Source organism: Notechis scutatus, chromosome 1, assembly GCF_049901735.1.
Source record: "Notechis scutatus isolate UNSWTSFEM ecotype Mainland chromosome 1, rNotScu1.2, whole genome shotgun sequence".
In the NCBI taxonomy this organism is placed as follows: domain Eukaryota; kingdom Metazoa; phylum Chordata; class Lepidosauria; order Squamata; family Elapidae; genus Notechis; species Notechis scutatus.
In genome coordinates this window covers 259,542,890-259,557,638 of record NC_142009.1, presented here as the reverse complement: position 1 = coordinate 259,557,638, position 14,749 = coordinate 259,542,890, and the positions used below count along the sequence as shown (strand labels likewise).

General features: G+C 38.3%; 1 protein-coding gene across 12 annotated transcripts in view; it reads left to right on the top strand.

The window, feature by feature from the left end:
- The first annotated feature begins 6,647 nt into the window (after positions 1 to 6,647).
- LOC113410250 (uncharacterized) overlaps positions 6,648 to 14,749 on the top strand; it is a 50,412-nt gene continuing 42,310 nt past the window's right edge. For 6 of the 12 annotated variants that reach the window (XM_087951176.1, XM_087951172.1, XM_026664723.2 and 3 more), the window contains exons 1-5: positions 6,648 to 6,903; positions 10,203 to 10,260; positions 10,657 to 10,800; positions 11,863 to 12,009; positions 13,582 to 13,692. In XM_087951176.1, coding sequence (XP_087807302.1) covers positions 10,216 to 10,260; positions 10,657 to 10,800; positions 11,863 to 12,009; positions 13,582 to 13,692 — 447 coding nt within the window. In that variant the 5' untranslated portion in view covers positions 6,648 to 6,903; positions 10,203 to 10,215. Of the gene's footprint in view, positions 6,904 to 7,000; positions 7,124 to 9,222; positions 9,326 to 10,202; positions 10,261 to 10,656; positions 10,801 to 11,862; positions 12,010 to 13,581; positions 13,693 to 14,749 lie in introns of those variants that run through there. The other 6 variants (XM_087951177.1, XM_087951173.1, XM_087951174.1 and 3 more) reach the window with 3 other exon arrangements.

The window sequence follows — 14,749 nt, the reverse complement described above, 5'->3', positions numbered from 1 at the left end:
ATTCAAAAATCTTTGGGGACTGCTCATATCCGCAATGCGCGTTCCGCAACGGAAGTAAATTCTGTCTTAACCCATGACTACTGGACACAAATATCAAGGGGAGTTATTCCCCCTTTTAGGAGTCATGATGAACTATAGAGATTTGCATCGTTTAAACAATTGGACAGTTACTATGTTTAAAGACACCATTAAAACGCTAAGGCTGCTTGAAGAAGAGCAAGGCAAAATTCTTGACTTTGTCCTGCAAACCAGATATGCGGTGGACACTATTCTGGCTGCGCAAGGAGGAGTTTGCGCTGTGGTTCATACGCATTGTTGCATGTATATCTCTGATTACTCTCCAAACATTACAGCTACTATACAGCATATGGAACAAACAAATCCATTACAATCGGAGGGCAAGGGACTGGACGTGTGGTCTGCACTTTGGTCCTGGTTGCCAGATGGTTCATGGATTCGCCACCTAATTGCTGGAGTGATATTGCTTATTATATTTTCTCTCTGTGTATGCTGTTGTATCCAATGTCTCCCTGGACTTTTAGGAATGTGTTGGGTGAAGCCTACGGAAGGAGAACTGCTGTTGCAGATGGCGAAAAGCTACCGAGGCATCCGCGATCATCAAAAAACTAAAACAGGGGAGATGTGGGAATAAACTTTGGCTTGGGTTCGAGTAATGATTAAACTAATGCTTTATACATACATGTCTGCCTAAAGGTCACTGAGATAAAGCAAGGAAATTAAAAGCAAACACTAGAAACAATTAAGCAGCTCAGACAACTGTAAACAAGTCTGTACTATATCTAATTATTGTAATCCACATTGTGATTATGCTTACTATGTACTAAAATCTCAATAAAAGGGAGCACTGGAATTTACTCTGGGCTCCCATCCCGAGTACACACGCTTGTGTCTCATTCTTTCCATGGGAGACCACCACAAACAATAACAAAAGCGGTCTTGCAAAAGCCCCAAATTTTAAATCAACTTAAATATAAAAAATCCGGTGAGAAGACAAACCCAAAACTCGTTCCTCCTTCTTGGTCTACAAAAATTATAAACTTTCCATCGTGTTTAACAAAAGCTTTTAGTACCCAAATCTGGTTTGGTCTATGTTTGTAATTAAACAAAATATGAAAGCAATGCTACTACACTATTCCTGGTTAAAATAACTTTTCTATCATAATACAATGAACTATACTGTAATTAACCACACAGAAATATTATTAAACATCTGTAGCATTTTATGGTCAATTCCATATTATCACTAGGATATGTTCTTGAAAATAAAAAAATTGTTGAAAAGTATTGAATTGCAATTCAGAAAAGTATTTCTGATTCTGAAAAAGTAATTTCTCATCTATGTAAGACTAAATGCATATTTTTGCAATTTTTCACTGTAATTTTTGTTGCAGATGCCAAGAAAGTTAAATAATTAGTGCAGTGGTGGCTAACCTTTTTGGGCTCCTGTGCCAAAAATTGTGCACACGCTTGCATGCTCGCGTTCATGTGCCAGAACCCAGAAGGCAATGTGTGCCCCCCCATGCCCCCTACGCATGCGTATGCAATCCCCACCCCCCAAGTCACCACCCCCTGCAGCCCCCTTACCTGCACTGCACCTCACAGCTGATTTTTGGCTGGTTTGAGGCCTTTTTCGGCCTCCCAGAGGCTTGAGGAAGGCTTTTGCAGGATTTGCAGGTTTTGCAGGCCGAAAGCTAGGCCTGTTTCATCACTTCTGGTATTTCCGGAGAAACAGGAAGTGATGAACTGGGCCTAGTTTTTGGCCTGAGAAGCCTTCCTGAAGCCTCTGGGAGGCCGAAAATCTGCTGTGAGGTGCGCGCATGCACAGTGAGGTAAGTTTGCCTGCAGCTTGCGTGCAGGCACAAATGGCTCTGTGTGCTACCTGTGGCACCCGTGCCATAGGTTCGCCATCTCAGAATTAGTGTGTCCTCTTTTCCCTCATTTGATATCTAAGCATCTTTTGGCTGTTTAGATATTTGGTAACCTAGATGACTGGATTAATAATATGTCTGTAGAGCTAGTTAGGTGTGATTGTTAAGGCATCAGGTTAGAAGCCAGGAGATGCAGAGTTCTAATCACGTCCCACCGTGGGCACCAAGGCAGCTGGGTGACTTTCAGTCAGTCACTTTCTCTCAGCCCTAGGAAGAAGGAAATAGCAAAGCACTTGTCAAGAAAACAGCAGGAACTTGTCCAGTCTCCCAGACTTAGACATAATTGAACAAAATACTAATATTGAACAAAATACTAATAATAAAAGTGAATATTTGTAGCTCAGGGTTGACAAGAGGGGTCCTTGGTACCCTCTGAGCTTGCCAGTTTTCTTCCAGATATTTCATTATCCAAATAGCACTAGCACTGATGATGTTACCTAGTTTGGGTAAGGAAACGTCTACAAAAAAAAACAGGCAAGCTCGGAGAGCACCAGGACCCCTTAGGAAAAAAAAAAAAAGCCTGTTCTGTATTTTGTTTTTGAAAGAATGTGAATGCATAGCAATAGCAATATCAGTAGAATCAAAAAGGAACTGCACCATTTAGATTGCAACCTTACATACACTTATAGATTTGCTTTTGAGTAAAAATAGCATGCAAATAAATAGCAGCTTTTACCCTCAACCACAACCCTACCTCAACCGATCCACCATCACACAAGACTAGGCACGCACGCCCCCAACTACCTCAATTCCAACTACTGCCGGCCTCAAATGCAAACTACTCAATGCAAGAAGCCTCGTGAATAAAATACCTGAATTTCTCATCCTCCTAAATATGGCTAACTTCGACATTATATTTGTCTGTGAAACATGGCTCAATGCATCTCTCCCTGACTCCATTACCACAGTAAGAGACTATCATGTTTACCGATCAGATCGTGAAAATCGTCGAGGAGGTGGTGTTGCTATATTCTATAAAAAATCCTTACATCTAAAAAATATCCAAGTTACCCAGGAGCTTGCCCTTCCTGAAACCATCATCTGTGAACTATCCTTAAATATCACAATTCGATTCTTACTATGTTACAGAGCACCTGATTATGACATCGAACATGTAAACAAGCTAAATACATTACTAACATGGGCTGCATCCTGCCCATACCCTTTTATCCTTCTTGGTGATTTCAATCTACCTCATATTGACTGGACCCTAAATGACTGTACAACTGAAATCATACACACAACCTTCTATAATGCTATTACAAATCTGGGAATGGAACAACTAGTAACCAACAACACTAGACTAAACAACTGCCTTGATCTCATCTTCTGCAATAGTTTGAATTTAATTTACGGAATACAAACCAAAGAACCCTTTTCCAGTAGTGACCACAATATGATTGACTTTTGTCTCAACATACGTCCACACAAAAATCACCACAATGATGTAATCCCCAATTGTAACTTCAAAAAAGGCAACTATGATCTTATAGACAATGATCTCTCATCCCTTGATTGGCAATCTCTATTCACTGGATGCAATACTGTTGAAGACCATTACAACATATTTTTACTTGAAGTCAAAAGAGTCATCAAACTATATGTTCCAACAACAACTCCCAAAACAAAACAAAAAAGCAGATTACCCATATCAATAAGGAAACTTCAATCCAAAAAGAGATCACTCTGGCGGAAAAACAAATCTGGTCACGTTGCCAATTTCAAAAACCGATACAAAAATTTATGCCACCAGATAAAGACCGAATGCACCAATTATCACATTAAACAAGAGGAAAACCTTCTAAGCAACAATTCCACCCGTGCTTTTTACAATTTTGTAAACAACAAACTAAAAGACTCAAGGTCCATCCCTCCCTTGATAGGACCTGATGGTAAAGACTGCAACGACGACACCATTAAATCCAACATCTTTAACACATTCTTTGGCTCAGTATTTGTAAACAGCAATGGATCATGCCCAGTATTTCCTAGCCGTACCACAGATAACAACAATGATCTAATACATATCGATTTCACAGAAGACAATGTTGAAAAATCACTACGCAATCTAAAACCATCTCTATCTATTGGACCGGATGGAATATGTGCCTACTTCTTAAGAAAGCTATCCACTGCCATAGCCAAACCTCTAAGCATAATCTTTGAAAAATCTTTCAGAACCAGCTCCTTGCCTAATCTATGGTCACAAGCCACAGTCATCCCCATCTTCAAAAAGGGAGACCCAAGCCTAGTTGAAAATTACAGGCCAATCTCCTTATGCTGCGTCACCTGTAAAGTCATGGAATCAATTATTAACCAATCCATTATCCTCCACTTAGAGACAAACAACCTACTCTCCAATAAACAATTTGGTTTCACAAAAAAACCATCCTGTAATCTGCAACTCTTACACTGCAAAAACATATGGACGACACAACTCGACCAGGGCAAAGCAATAGACGCAATCTACATAGACTTCTGTAAAGTCTTTGATTCAGTGGTACACGACAAACTACTCCTAAAAATAAAATCCTATGGTATCTCTGGACAACTGAATAACTGGATAGAAGCATTCCTGTCAAACAGACAACAAATGGTCAAAATCGGGAGCGTCCTATCAAATCCAGTACCTGTCAATAGTGGTGTCCCCCAGGGCAGTGTTCTAGGACCAACTCTCTTCATACTCTACATAAATGACCTCTGCGATCATATTAAGAGCAATTGCGTTCTTTTCGCTGATGATGTAAAGCTATTCAATACCACAGACAATACTGCTACCCTTCAAAAAGATCTCGACTATGTATCTGAATGGTCAAACAAATGGCAACTTCAAATCTCAACAAATAAATGCTCTGTCTTACATATTGGCAAAAAAAATCAGAAAATAAAATACAAGCTGAATAGTCAAGAACTTGTTGATGACCCAAGCTCTGTAAAGGACCTTGGAATACTCACCTCTAATGATCTAAGTGCTAGAGCCCACTGCAACTACATAGCCAAAAAGGCATTAAGAGTTGTTAACCTAATCCTACGTAGCTTTTTCTCTGGTAATATCACACTACTAACCAGAGCATACAAAACAATTGCTAGACCAATACTCGAATACAGTTCATCAGTCTGGAACCCTCATTACGTATCTGATATTAGCACAATTGAGAAAGTCCAGAAATATTTCACAAGGAGAGTTCTCCACTCTTCTACTCGTTGTAGAATACCTTATGCCACCAGACTTGAAATTCTAGAACTAGAAAACCTTGAATTACGCCGCCTTCGGTCTGACTTAAGCATGGTATATAAAATCATACATTGCAATGTCCTACCTGTCAATGAATACTTCAGCTTCAACCATAACAACACAAGAGCACACAATAGATACAAACTCAAAGTAAACCGCACCAAACTTGATTGCAGGAAATACGACTTCAGCAACAGAGTGGTCAACGTCTGGAATACTCTACCCGACTCTGTAGTCTCATCCCCAAACCCCAAAAACTTTAACCTTAGACTGTCTACTATTGACCTCACCCCCTTCCTAAGAGGTCTGTAGGGGGCATGCATAAGCGCACCAACGTGCCTACCGTCCCTGTCCTATTGTTTCTCTTATTCTTTTATTTTTCTTATATGTACCCATTTCATGTATTCACAACTATGTATACGCTTATACATATTATCTTGTAAACAATTGGCAAATCAAATAAATAAATAAATAAAATAAATAAATACAAATAGATAAAATCGGTGCCACTTCAGTAGGAAGCTAATAGTGTTCCATGAGCCTCTGCTATAGTCATGCTGGCCACATGACCACGGAAATGTCTTCGGACAAGGCTGGCTCCCTCTGCTAAAAAACAGATGAACACCGCCTCCTACAGTTGGACGCAATTGGAAAAGGGAATCCTTTACCTTTAGCACCTCAATTTAAAAAGCATGGACTGAAGTGAGGCTCTCAGAAAACAAGGGGAAAAAAATGAGGGGGAGGGGGAGAAACACTACATGCTTGAAGCGTTTCATAGTCTAAAATGGAGCACCATGACTGTAGAAGCTCCTTTGTTCCCTTGCACCGCAATTACCCATCTAAAAATATTATTTCCTTCTTTCTTGAAAAAGTTCAAAGTTACTAGCCAATGTTAAAATCTGTCACGCCCCCCTGATCAGATTAATAGTCCCTTTTCTCCAAAGGTCCGATCATTAAGAATTAACAATCTGGAAGGGTTTTTTGTTTTTGTTTTCATTGCCTTTTGCTACTTTTAAAGTCATAAGCATTAACAGGATCTTAAGCTAATGATGGCCTTTTAGACCTCTAAATCAAAGACTATTTTTTCACTGTGTACACCTTTAGCAGTCATTAAAAATGTTTTGACAAATTATTGCATTCATCTGGGCTTTGCGTGTACTATTACTATTGGAAGTCGCTTTTCTAAGAGCGGATACCAGTTGGCGACGAATTAATATTGCGGGGAAACCCCCCACTATTGATCGCGTTGACTCGGCACACCTGTTTTCAAGTAATCACCTCCTTTTTTTATGCCATCATAAAACACTCAAAGCGATTAAATCCACACAGCATCTACCCCTGCGAGACTCCACCACCACCAGAGGGCGCTCGTCCGTCAGCAGACAGAGGAGAGCTAGCCCCCCCCCACCCCAGCCAGGCTCGCTGCCTGCTTGCCGATTGGCTGAGAACTGGGTTTACGTCCTGACGTACGAGGAAGGGGCCTCGAGCGTTCGTGCGCTGTTTGCTCTTCGCCGCGGCGAAACCTGTGCGCTTCGTCTGGCGTGCGGTTCTCGGCACGATGGTCCTGGTCGGCTTAAGGTCTGCTTGGACCGGTCAGGGCCGAGGTGGGGCTGGCGCTGCAGCCTCTGAGTAGCAGCCTCAAAGCACTAGGGCCGCTCTTGTTTTACTTTTCCTGAAGGGGCGGGGGGACCGTGCTCCGGGTTGGTTCCCTCCTGCCAGGTAAGTCTTGTCAATCTCCTTCCGTTCCCTTTCCTTTTCCCCCGCCCCCCTTAAGAGAAGAGGGGTCTCTAACGTCCCAACCGGAAGTGTTTCCCCTGCGTGAAGCCCCGCCCCTTAGAAAGGAGGTCTCGCTTCGCTGCTCTGCCATTAATTAGCACCTGATCCGACGGGGGACTCCATTGTGGCACTTTCGGAGGTGCCGTAACCGAGTTTCCTCGAGGTTTGTTTCTCCAAGCGATGCCTCTCCAGCCGGGGAGAGAGAGAGAGAGAGAGGTTGGCTTCGGGAAGCCGGGACCCGGGGAGAGGTTCGGTTGAGTTGCGTGGACTCCTTTGTAAAAAGCCCCGAGACTCTCGGGAAAGAAAGCAGTGTCGTACCCCACCTCCTGTATCCTTGGGCTAAAATGAATCGAACAAATGAAACTCCCTTGCGGGAGACTCCCTTGTTGATCATAGTTTACTCAAGCCATTGATCCAAGTAGAATGCATTGCTCTGCGGGGGTCCATATAGACCCTCTGTCATATATAGGTTTGCCACCTGATAGGACTTTTGGGGGGTGGGGTGGGGAAGCAGACAGAACATTCCCCGAAAATGGCTTAAGTGGGCATGGTCTATGAGACAACTGGAATGGATGAGACAGCTGGATTAAAAGGAGAAGAAAAAAAAAAGGTTTCTTCCTTGTCTGAATGGTTGCTGAGCCGATATTTGAGATCTGACCATGCCTGGTTTAGATCTCATTTGTTTTTATTCTGTTAGCCCCTAAAGAACTCACTGCGGTTTACAGTTTAAAATGTGAAACTCAACATTGCCATTAGGTCCTGTGCGGAGCACGTTGGGCAGTGAGTGTTTTCCAGTGGTTTCCATCATTTAGAGTACCTTGGCATCATCCCATTCAGAGTACCTTGGGATCATCTTTAAGTATTTGGTGTCAAGCTTTCTGAGACTGGCCTCCTCTCCTCTTTCCTCCAGGTGGTATTTGGTATAGTGCAATTTTTAGATGCTGGTCTGTAGACATATATAAGATATAGCCAATAAAGCCACATTTGACATTCATTCACAGTTCTGGATAGATGTTCTAAATCGGATCTTTGTAGTACCCCTTCACTAGTGATGTCACGACATGAGACGTGGAGGATTCTTCTCAAGCAGCATTGGTAGAAAACTTTTAACCATTTAATCATCTTGGTTGCACAATTCCATGTTTCACAAGCATTGGGTATGATAATACCCTTCAAGAGTTTCACCTTTGTGGTAATACTTACGGCTGCTGTAAACCAAAATGTTAAACTGGAAGAAGGATATTCCAGTATCATGAGTGTTTCAAGAACAGATAAATCAGTGTTTCAAACAACCTTATAAGAAGGGTTGGGCTACTGTACTGTTCTATAAAGTAAAATATAACTTCAATACAATATGAAACAATAATTGTGTATGTGTCCTTAGCATGTCACATGTTACAGTCATTCCACCCATGCTGTTTGGCCTTCTCTGTGACACCCGTGCATGATTGATGGTAACTGATTCTACCCTGGCTTTGAAAAAAATTGCTTACCTGGAAACTTTTGGCTAGTTAATTAAGTATTTTTATGGTTATCAGTAAAGCTGCTTATCTCAAAAATGTCAGTAGTGCTGGGTAGGGCAGGTATTTCTTTTGAGATGTTAGGTTGTTTAATAATACTTGACACATCACTATATTATGATTATGATCATGTGATTCTTGATATTTACAAGTATTTGAACTTTATAGTAGGAAAAGCTTAAGGAGCACTGTATCTGCAGTGGAGCTTTTAACTTTAAATCATAAATTACTAAGCTGTAGAATAAAATACTCTAGAAAATATTGGAAGCAGCATTCAGTGAGATATAAAAGAGTTGCTGCCTACAATATAAAAGTAATATCTTACTGTGTTTCTGTATTACTATAATTGGACTTAATAAGCTTTACTCATTAAATAGAGGACCATTCAGCCATCTTACTGAAATTATTTCCATGTGGTTACATTTAATTTGTACCTATAGAAACAGAAGTGAGTATGCCCTTTTTCTTTTTAAGATATTCATTGTATTAATTTCTCATTTAAGAAAGAGACCTGTATCCAATTGCTGAGGTGAAAATTGTTTTCATTCATGGCCCCTAAACTTGGATGATTCTTCCAGGGACTATTTAGGGTGTAGGGGAGATAGTTTGTGGCCTGAAAGGAAAACAGTCAAGATTCATTAAATGAAAGTATGTTATACATTTTCTCTTGTTATTCAGATCTGAGTCTTTAGGGGTCTAAAGGAGTGTTTAATTTGTAAAGTTTCAGTGTTGATTGTTACAGGACACCATAGTTTTGTGCTATGAAAAATGAGCATGAAAGAAGTATGGAGATCACATATTCTGCCTCTTCTTTCCATTTAGCCAAGTGAAGGATTCTAGCAGAGGTTAGTTTTACTTCCCTCCAGACATGTCTTGTTCTACATTACTCTTTTATGATATAAAACTTTATCCAGCCTAATGTTCTGCAGATTTGTTGAACTACAGTTCATTTCATTCACAACCCCTATGTTGATGATGATCATTGATGCTTTGCCCAGCACATTTAGCTTTATCTATGTGGTATTTAATAATTACTTTTGACATTTTATACCTAATAGCTAGGAATCTAATTTCCTTAAATTAAAATATATGAGAAACAAGGATTTTTTCTAACCACGATCTTAAACATTTTTAGGAACCCAGGGCATCTTTGATACTGGGTTTATTATGAAATTAGTTCTCAAATGTACTACCAAGTTTTTAAAAACAAGTCTTTTCTAGATTGATATGAATGTTAATTTATTATACTGAAGATTAATTTATTATGGCAGAAACAATTGAAGTTCAATTTTGTACTGTAACATGTATATTTTTATGTACCTGCACCGTTCATTCCTTCTTAAAAACAGGTTTACAATCTTTTAAAGCTTGCCTCATTACTTGATTATCAAGCTGTGGTGGCTGTATTAATTTTTTTCATCACTGAATATTGCACAGTGTTGCGAATAGCAAAATAAAGTTGCTTAGGGCTGCCTCATTGATGATGATTAATTGTGAAATATACATACTTGGTTGTTATTCTCTTGATATAATTTTAGCAGTTCTTCTAAAAGTTTGTTCCATGGTAAAATTTTCTTGTTTGGCTTCAGGCATTATTTTTATATAATAAAGTTTTTATGGATTTTTGGTTCTCTTGAATATTCAATTATTATTAAATTGTATTATATGGTATTTAGAATTCAGTTTGGACAGAAAAATAAACTAATGCTATTGTTTTTGTAGCCATCTTAAAATTATGTGGAAATGGGGCAGTGGAGATGATTCAGTCCCTAAATCTGAAGTAAGTATTTATTTAAAGTCCTCACAATTTCTATTTGAATATTACTAATTCAAAGTTTCTATATCTCAAATGTCTGAAATGAGATTTCAGAGTCCTTGGTGCTGCTTTTTATTCATGAGTGAAATGTAAGATAGATAAAGCAGTGGTGACACTGTTTTCATTTAGTTTATTTCATTTTATCACTATCATGGATAAGCAATTTCAGTTATAACATTAATGCTTGTTCAGTAATTGTAACACTTATCTTTAAGAATTCATTGAATTCTTATATTTCTGTATTTAAATCCTGCTTTGGGTTTCTTTTGAATAATGACAAAGTGGGACAGAAATGGTATAAATAATGTATTACAGTAATACATACAATTTTGATATTGCAAAAAAAAAATTTGTCACTAGGTTCATGGGTCTTCTGAAGTGGCAAGAATGTCGATGGCTGATTTGACTGAACAGCTGGCTCAAACGAAACAATTGGTAGCACAACTCAAAGAACTTGTCAAAGAAAAAGATAATGACTTACACAAAAAAGATAAACAATTAAAGGTATTGTGTGTGTGTGTGTGTGTGTGTGTGTGTGTGTATGGGGAGAGCTTCCAGCTGTTTTTGAGACAAACTGTCTTTCTGAAATACTGTCTTAAATATTATTTTAGATTGGTATTTGAAATTGTGATAATAATTAGATGCAGCTTCCTTCTAATCTATTTTAGTCTTGCATAAGTTGCCACATTTGGTTGTCACTCAAAATGTAGAAATTTTGTATGTATGAACAGATGCTGTTGATACAGTTAAAATTAGTAGTAGTTCATTCAGTGGTATCTGACTCTTGGTGACTTTATAGGCAAGCGTTCTCCATGCTACTGTCAAGGACAGCTTCTTTTAGTTGTTGGATGTTTGTCTGTATCAGCTTTGATGGCCAGTGAGTTCTTTGCTTTCCCCTTCCTCTTGTTCTACTAACCATTTCTAGCATCCTTGATTTCTCCAATGAATTTGCACGCCTGACATGGCCAAAATAAATCAGATGTAATCTTGTGATTTTGGCTTCTAGTAATGTTTTTATATGATTTTATATGATTCAGCACCTCTCTGTTGGTTGCTTTGACTGTCCATAGTATACAAAATTACTCCATAATTCAAAGGCATCAGTTCTTCTTCAATCACACATTCTTAGTGTCCAACTCTCACATCCAGACATCATTATAGGGATGAAAAAGGCTTTTTTAAAATTTATATCAGTATCTCTGCTTTTCCAGATCTTATTCATGTTAACCAATGCCTAAGGTTAATAATCTCCGTTTGATTTCAGATGTAGAATTGCCATTGTGAACAATTTTTGATCCAAGGAAGAAAATTTTTGAGCTAATTCAATTTCCTCTTTGTTGATTTTAAACATCTCATGTCCATCTGCAGCTGTTGTCATTATTTTTGTTTTGCTGTGGTTAAAATTATCCTCTCTAAATAGGTAGCTATAGTATATGATTTCAGCTGTCCTGAAAATTATTTTAAAGGAAAGTATACTTTTATATTTCAACTATTTAGGTATTGATATACATGGTTGTAATTAAAATAATAGCTGCATTGTTTTAAAACAATGTATATACTCTACAGGAAGAAAAAGAAGCTTCTGACACCAAGATTTCCAAATTAAAACTTCAGAACAAAGCCAAAGTAGCATCATTAACTTCACAATTAGAAGAACTTAAGAAGCAAATACCAGGAAATGCAACACAAGATGGAAAATCTGGTCAAAAGAAAGTGAGTTCTATCTTTAATAAGTTCTACAGTTGGTATATTAGTCTTGCCTAGCATAGTCATTAGGGGAAAAGGCCTGTGGAGACCCAGTGGGGTGAAGGAAGACCTGTGGGCACCTGATGGGGGAAGGAGAGACCAGCAGGTACCCAAAGGGAGGGAAACAGAGCATGGAGTGTCTTGAGGTGAAGGAGGCCTTGGGATGCCCAGGCATGTGGGCCTCGGACTGCTCTAGACTTCTCAGGGCCTCTCCCATCCCTGAGACACCCTTGTGCTCTGTTCTACAACTGATGCATTTGATGCATTTGCATTTGCTGCACCAGGGAGAAGGGAGAGGGGAGGAGTTCAGTTTAGGCCATCTCACTTAATGCTGTCATGACATATGATCGTATTGTGCAGGCTCCATTATAGTTGTATGTCAAGGACTACCCGTAGTTAACTACAATTGAAAAGGTAGATTGTTTGTTGAACTACATGGTGGAAACTTTCTGATGAAAACTGAACAGAGTTATTTTGTATTTGATTTTCCAGGTGTATGTATAATTTGAATCAGTACAACGTAATCCCAGAAATCTCTTAAAAATAAGTGTCAACTTGTTCATGTATTCTTTAAATGAGCTATTTGTAAATCATTCTTTGTTTGACATATGAATATAATATTTTTTTGCACCCAACCTCAACTCCCTTACCTCATTGCAACAAGGAGAACAGTGGATGCATTCCAAAATATAGCTCCTGAAGCAAGTCTGAAACTAGCAACACTTGCAACTGGTGCAACTGCAGCAATGCTAAAGGTCCTGTAAGAAGGCAGCATTTAAGGAATCTGGATTGTGCCAGTCTTGTCCAAATCTTTAAAATTCAATAAATAAATAAATAAATCTTCCATTTCTTTCTCTCTCTCAAAAGACAAGGAGAGATAGGGAACATCTTATATTTGAATTGGGAATTGCTGTTTACTGACCTCAAAGAATCAATCGGGTGCAAGACCCCAAGTGGAAAGCATCCACCACCCTAAGCCATCAAATAAGTTGACTGTGATTAACAAACAAGCACAGAATTAATTTTGTTTCTACTTGGAAACTGCTTTTTGATTTTGTTCTTGAGGTGAAAAAAACAACTAAACTTTGATTTGGGGTTTTGCTGATCAGATAGGTTTGTTGTTATAGAAATGGCTAATATTATATAACGGTTGAGGTTTTATGCTTTTACTTTATTCTACTGCACCAAAGTCGACACTTTTTCTCATCTTTTTCCTTCTGCCCTACACTTTTTCTCCTTCCCCTTTACCTCCCTTATTTTCGTAGTATTTTCTTTTGTATTTTTGTATTTTATATTTTGATAAACTAATATAATTTTGTTTTAGGACACAAACAAAAGTGTTCTAGTCTGAGTACTTTTTATTCAAACATCAAATTCTGCTCTGCATTTTTTTTAAAAAATTGCCCAAGTTAAAATTTGAAAAAGAACTCTGAAGCATGTTTTATTATTTTTTTAATTGAAAAAAAATATTTCTTAAGTATTCTAAGTATTTTAGTGTTAGTATTATTTGAAGCTAAGTTTTAAAATGTATGTTTTCAGAGTGATCAAGATAGTGCTGCTGCAAATCGTGGAAAAATATTGGTGCTCAGAAAGAAGGTTGAAGAACTAGAAACACTGAATGTCCAAAAAAATGAAGAGCTCCAAAAGAAGGTAAATTTGCGCGAGTTTATTTCTTTATCTTGAGTGTTGGTGATTCTACTTAAAGAGAGTTACTACTGAAATTTGTCTAAAGTTGCTGATCACAGAGCTGAAACATTCATGTTTTCTATCGATTAAAAAAGAATAAGATGTTGGTATAATTTCTCCATATTTTAACCTACATCTGTTGCAGCCTGTAAAGCAGAAAAAGTATGCTTTACATTATATATTTCTAGTAAACCCCATTCCATCAAAATAATAATGTATAGGATTGAAACATTAAATATTAGACGTTTAGTTATTGTGAAGCAGAATTGTATTTTTAAATACTTTAATTAGCTATGGAATATCCTTTTCTACTGTGTTGCCTGAAATGCTATATTTCAGTGACTGCCATTTTGCGGTCTTTGGACGTCAAGGGTAAAATTTCCATCTAAGTATATCCTGAAATATTACATTCAAAGCAATCTGCATGAGGCAGTTAAATTTATCTTAGTTTTAGGACAACCACAGCAATGTGTGTCATCGCACAATGAAGTCATTATGTGTTATAAATTACGCCATTTATGTCAATTTACATCATTCACGTAATTGATAGAAGTGATGTGTTAATATAACAGACATTCAAGACCAGATACTCTCCTAAGTATTAATATGAAGAATGAAATAAGGTAGTCCTTTTTTTAACATCCAGAACTGGGTCCAGGAGCTTTAGTATTAAGCAGAGTGGTTGCTAAGTAGGAAATGTGATTGTGCTTTCTTTTTCCCGCTGTCCCACTCTTTGGAATGCTCATCCTGGCCATGGAATATTTGGCAAGTTAGGAATTAATGTTTGTATTTACATTCAATGGGGAATAGGCAGACACACAATGGGGAATGCACATTAAAAGGAATATGTTCATGTTGGCAGTCCTTGAACGTCCTTGTACATCCTTGGGACTAGGAGTGCTACACATGCAGCCAAATGTGTGCGTGTGTATGATTATTATCTTGGAATTTCTTTCTAATATCTCCACTGGGCAATGGGGTGGACAGAAAAAAAAGGGTCAGGAGAGATTTTGTAATCCCT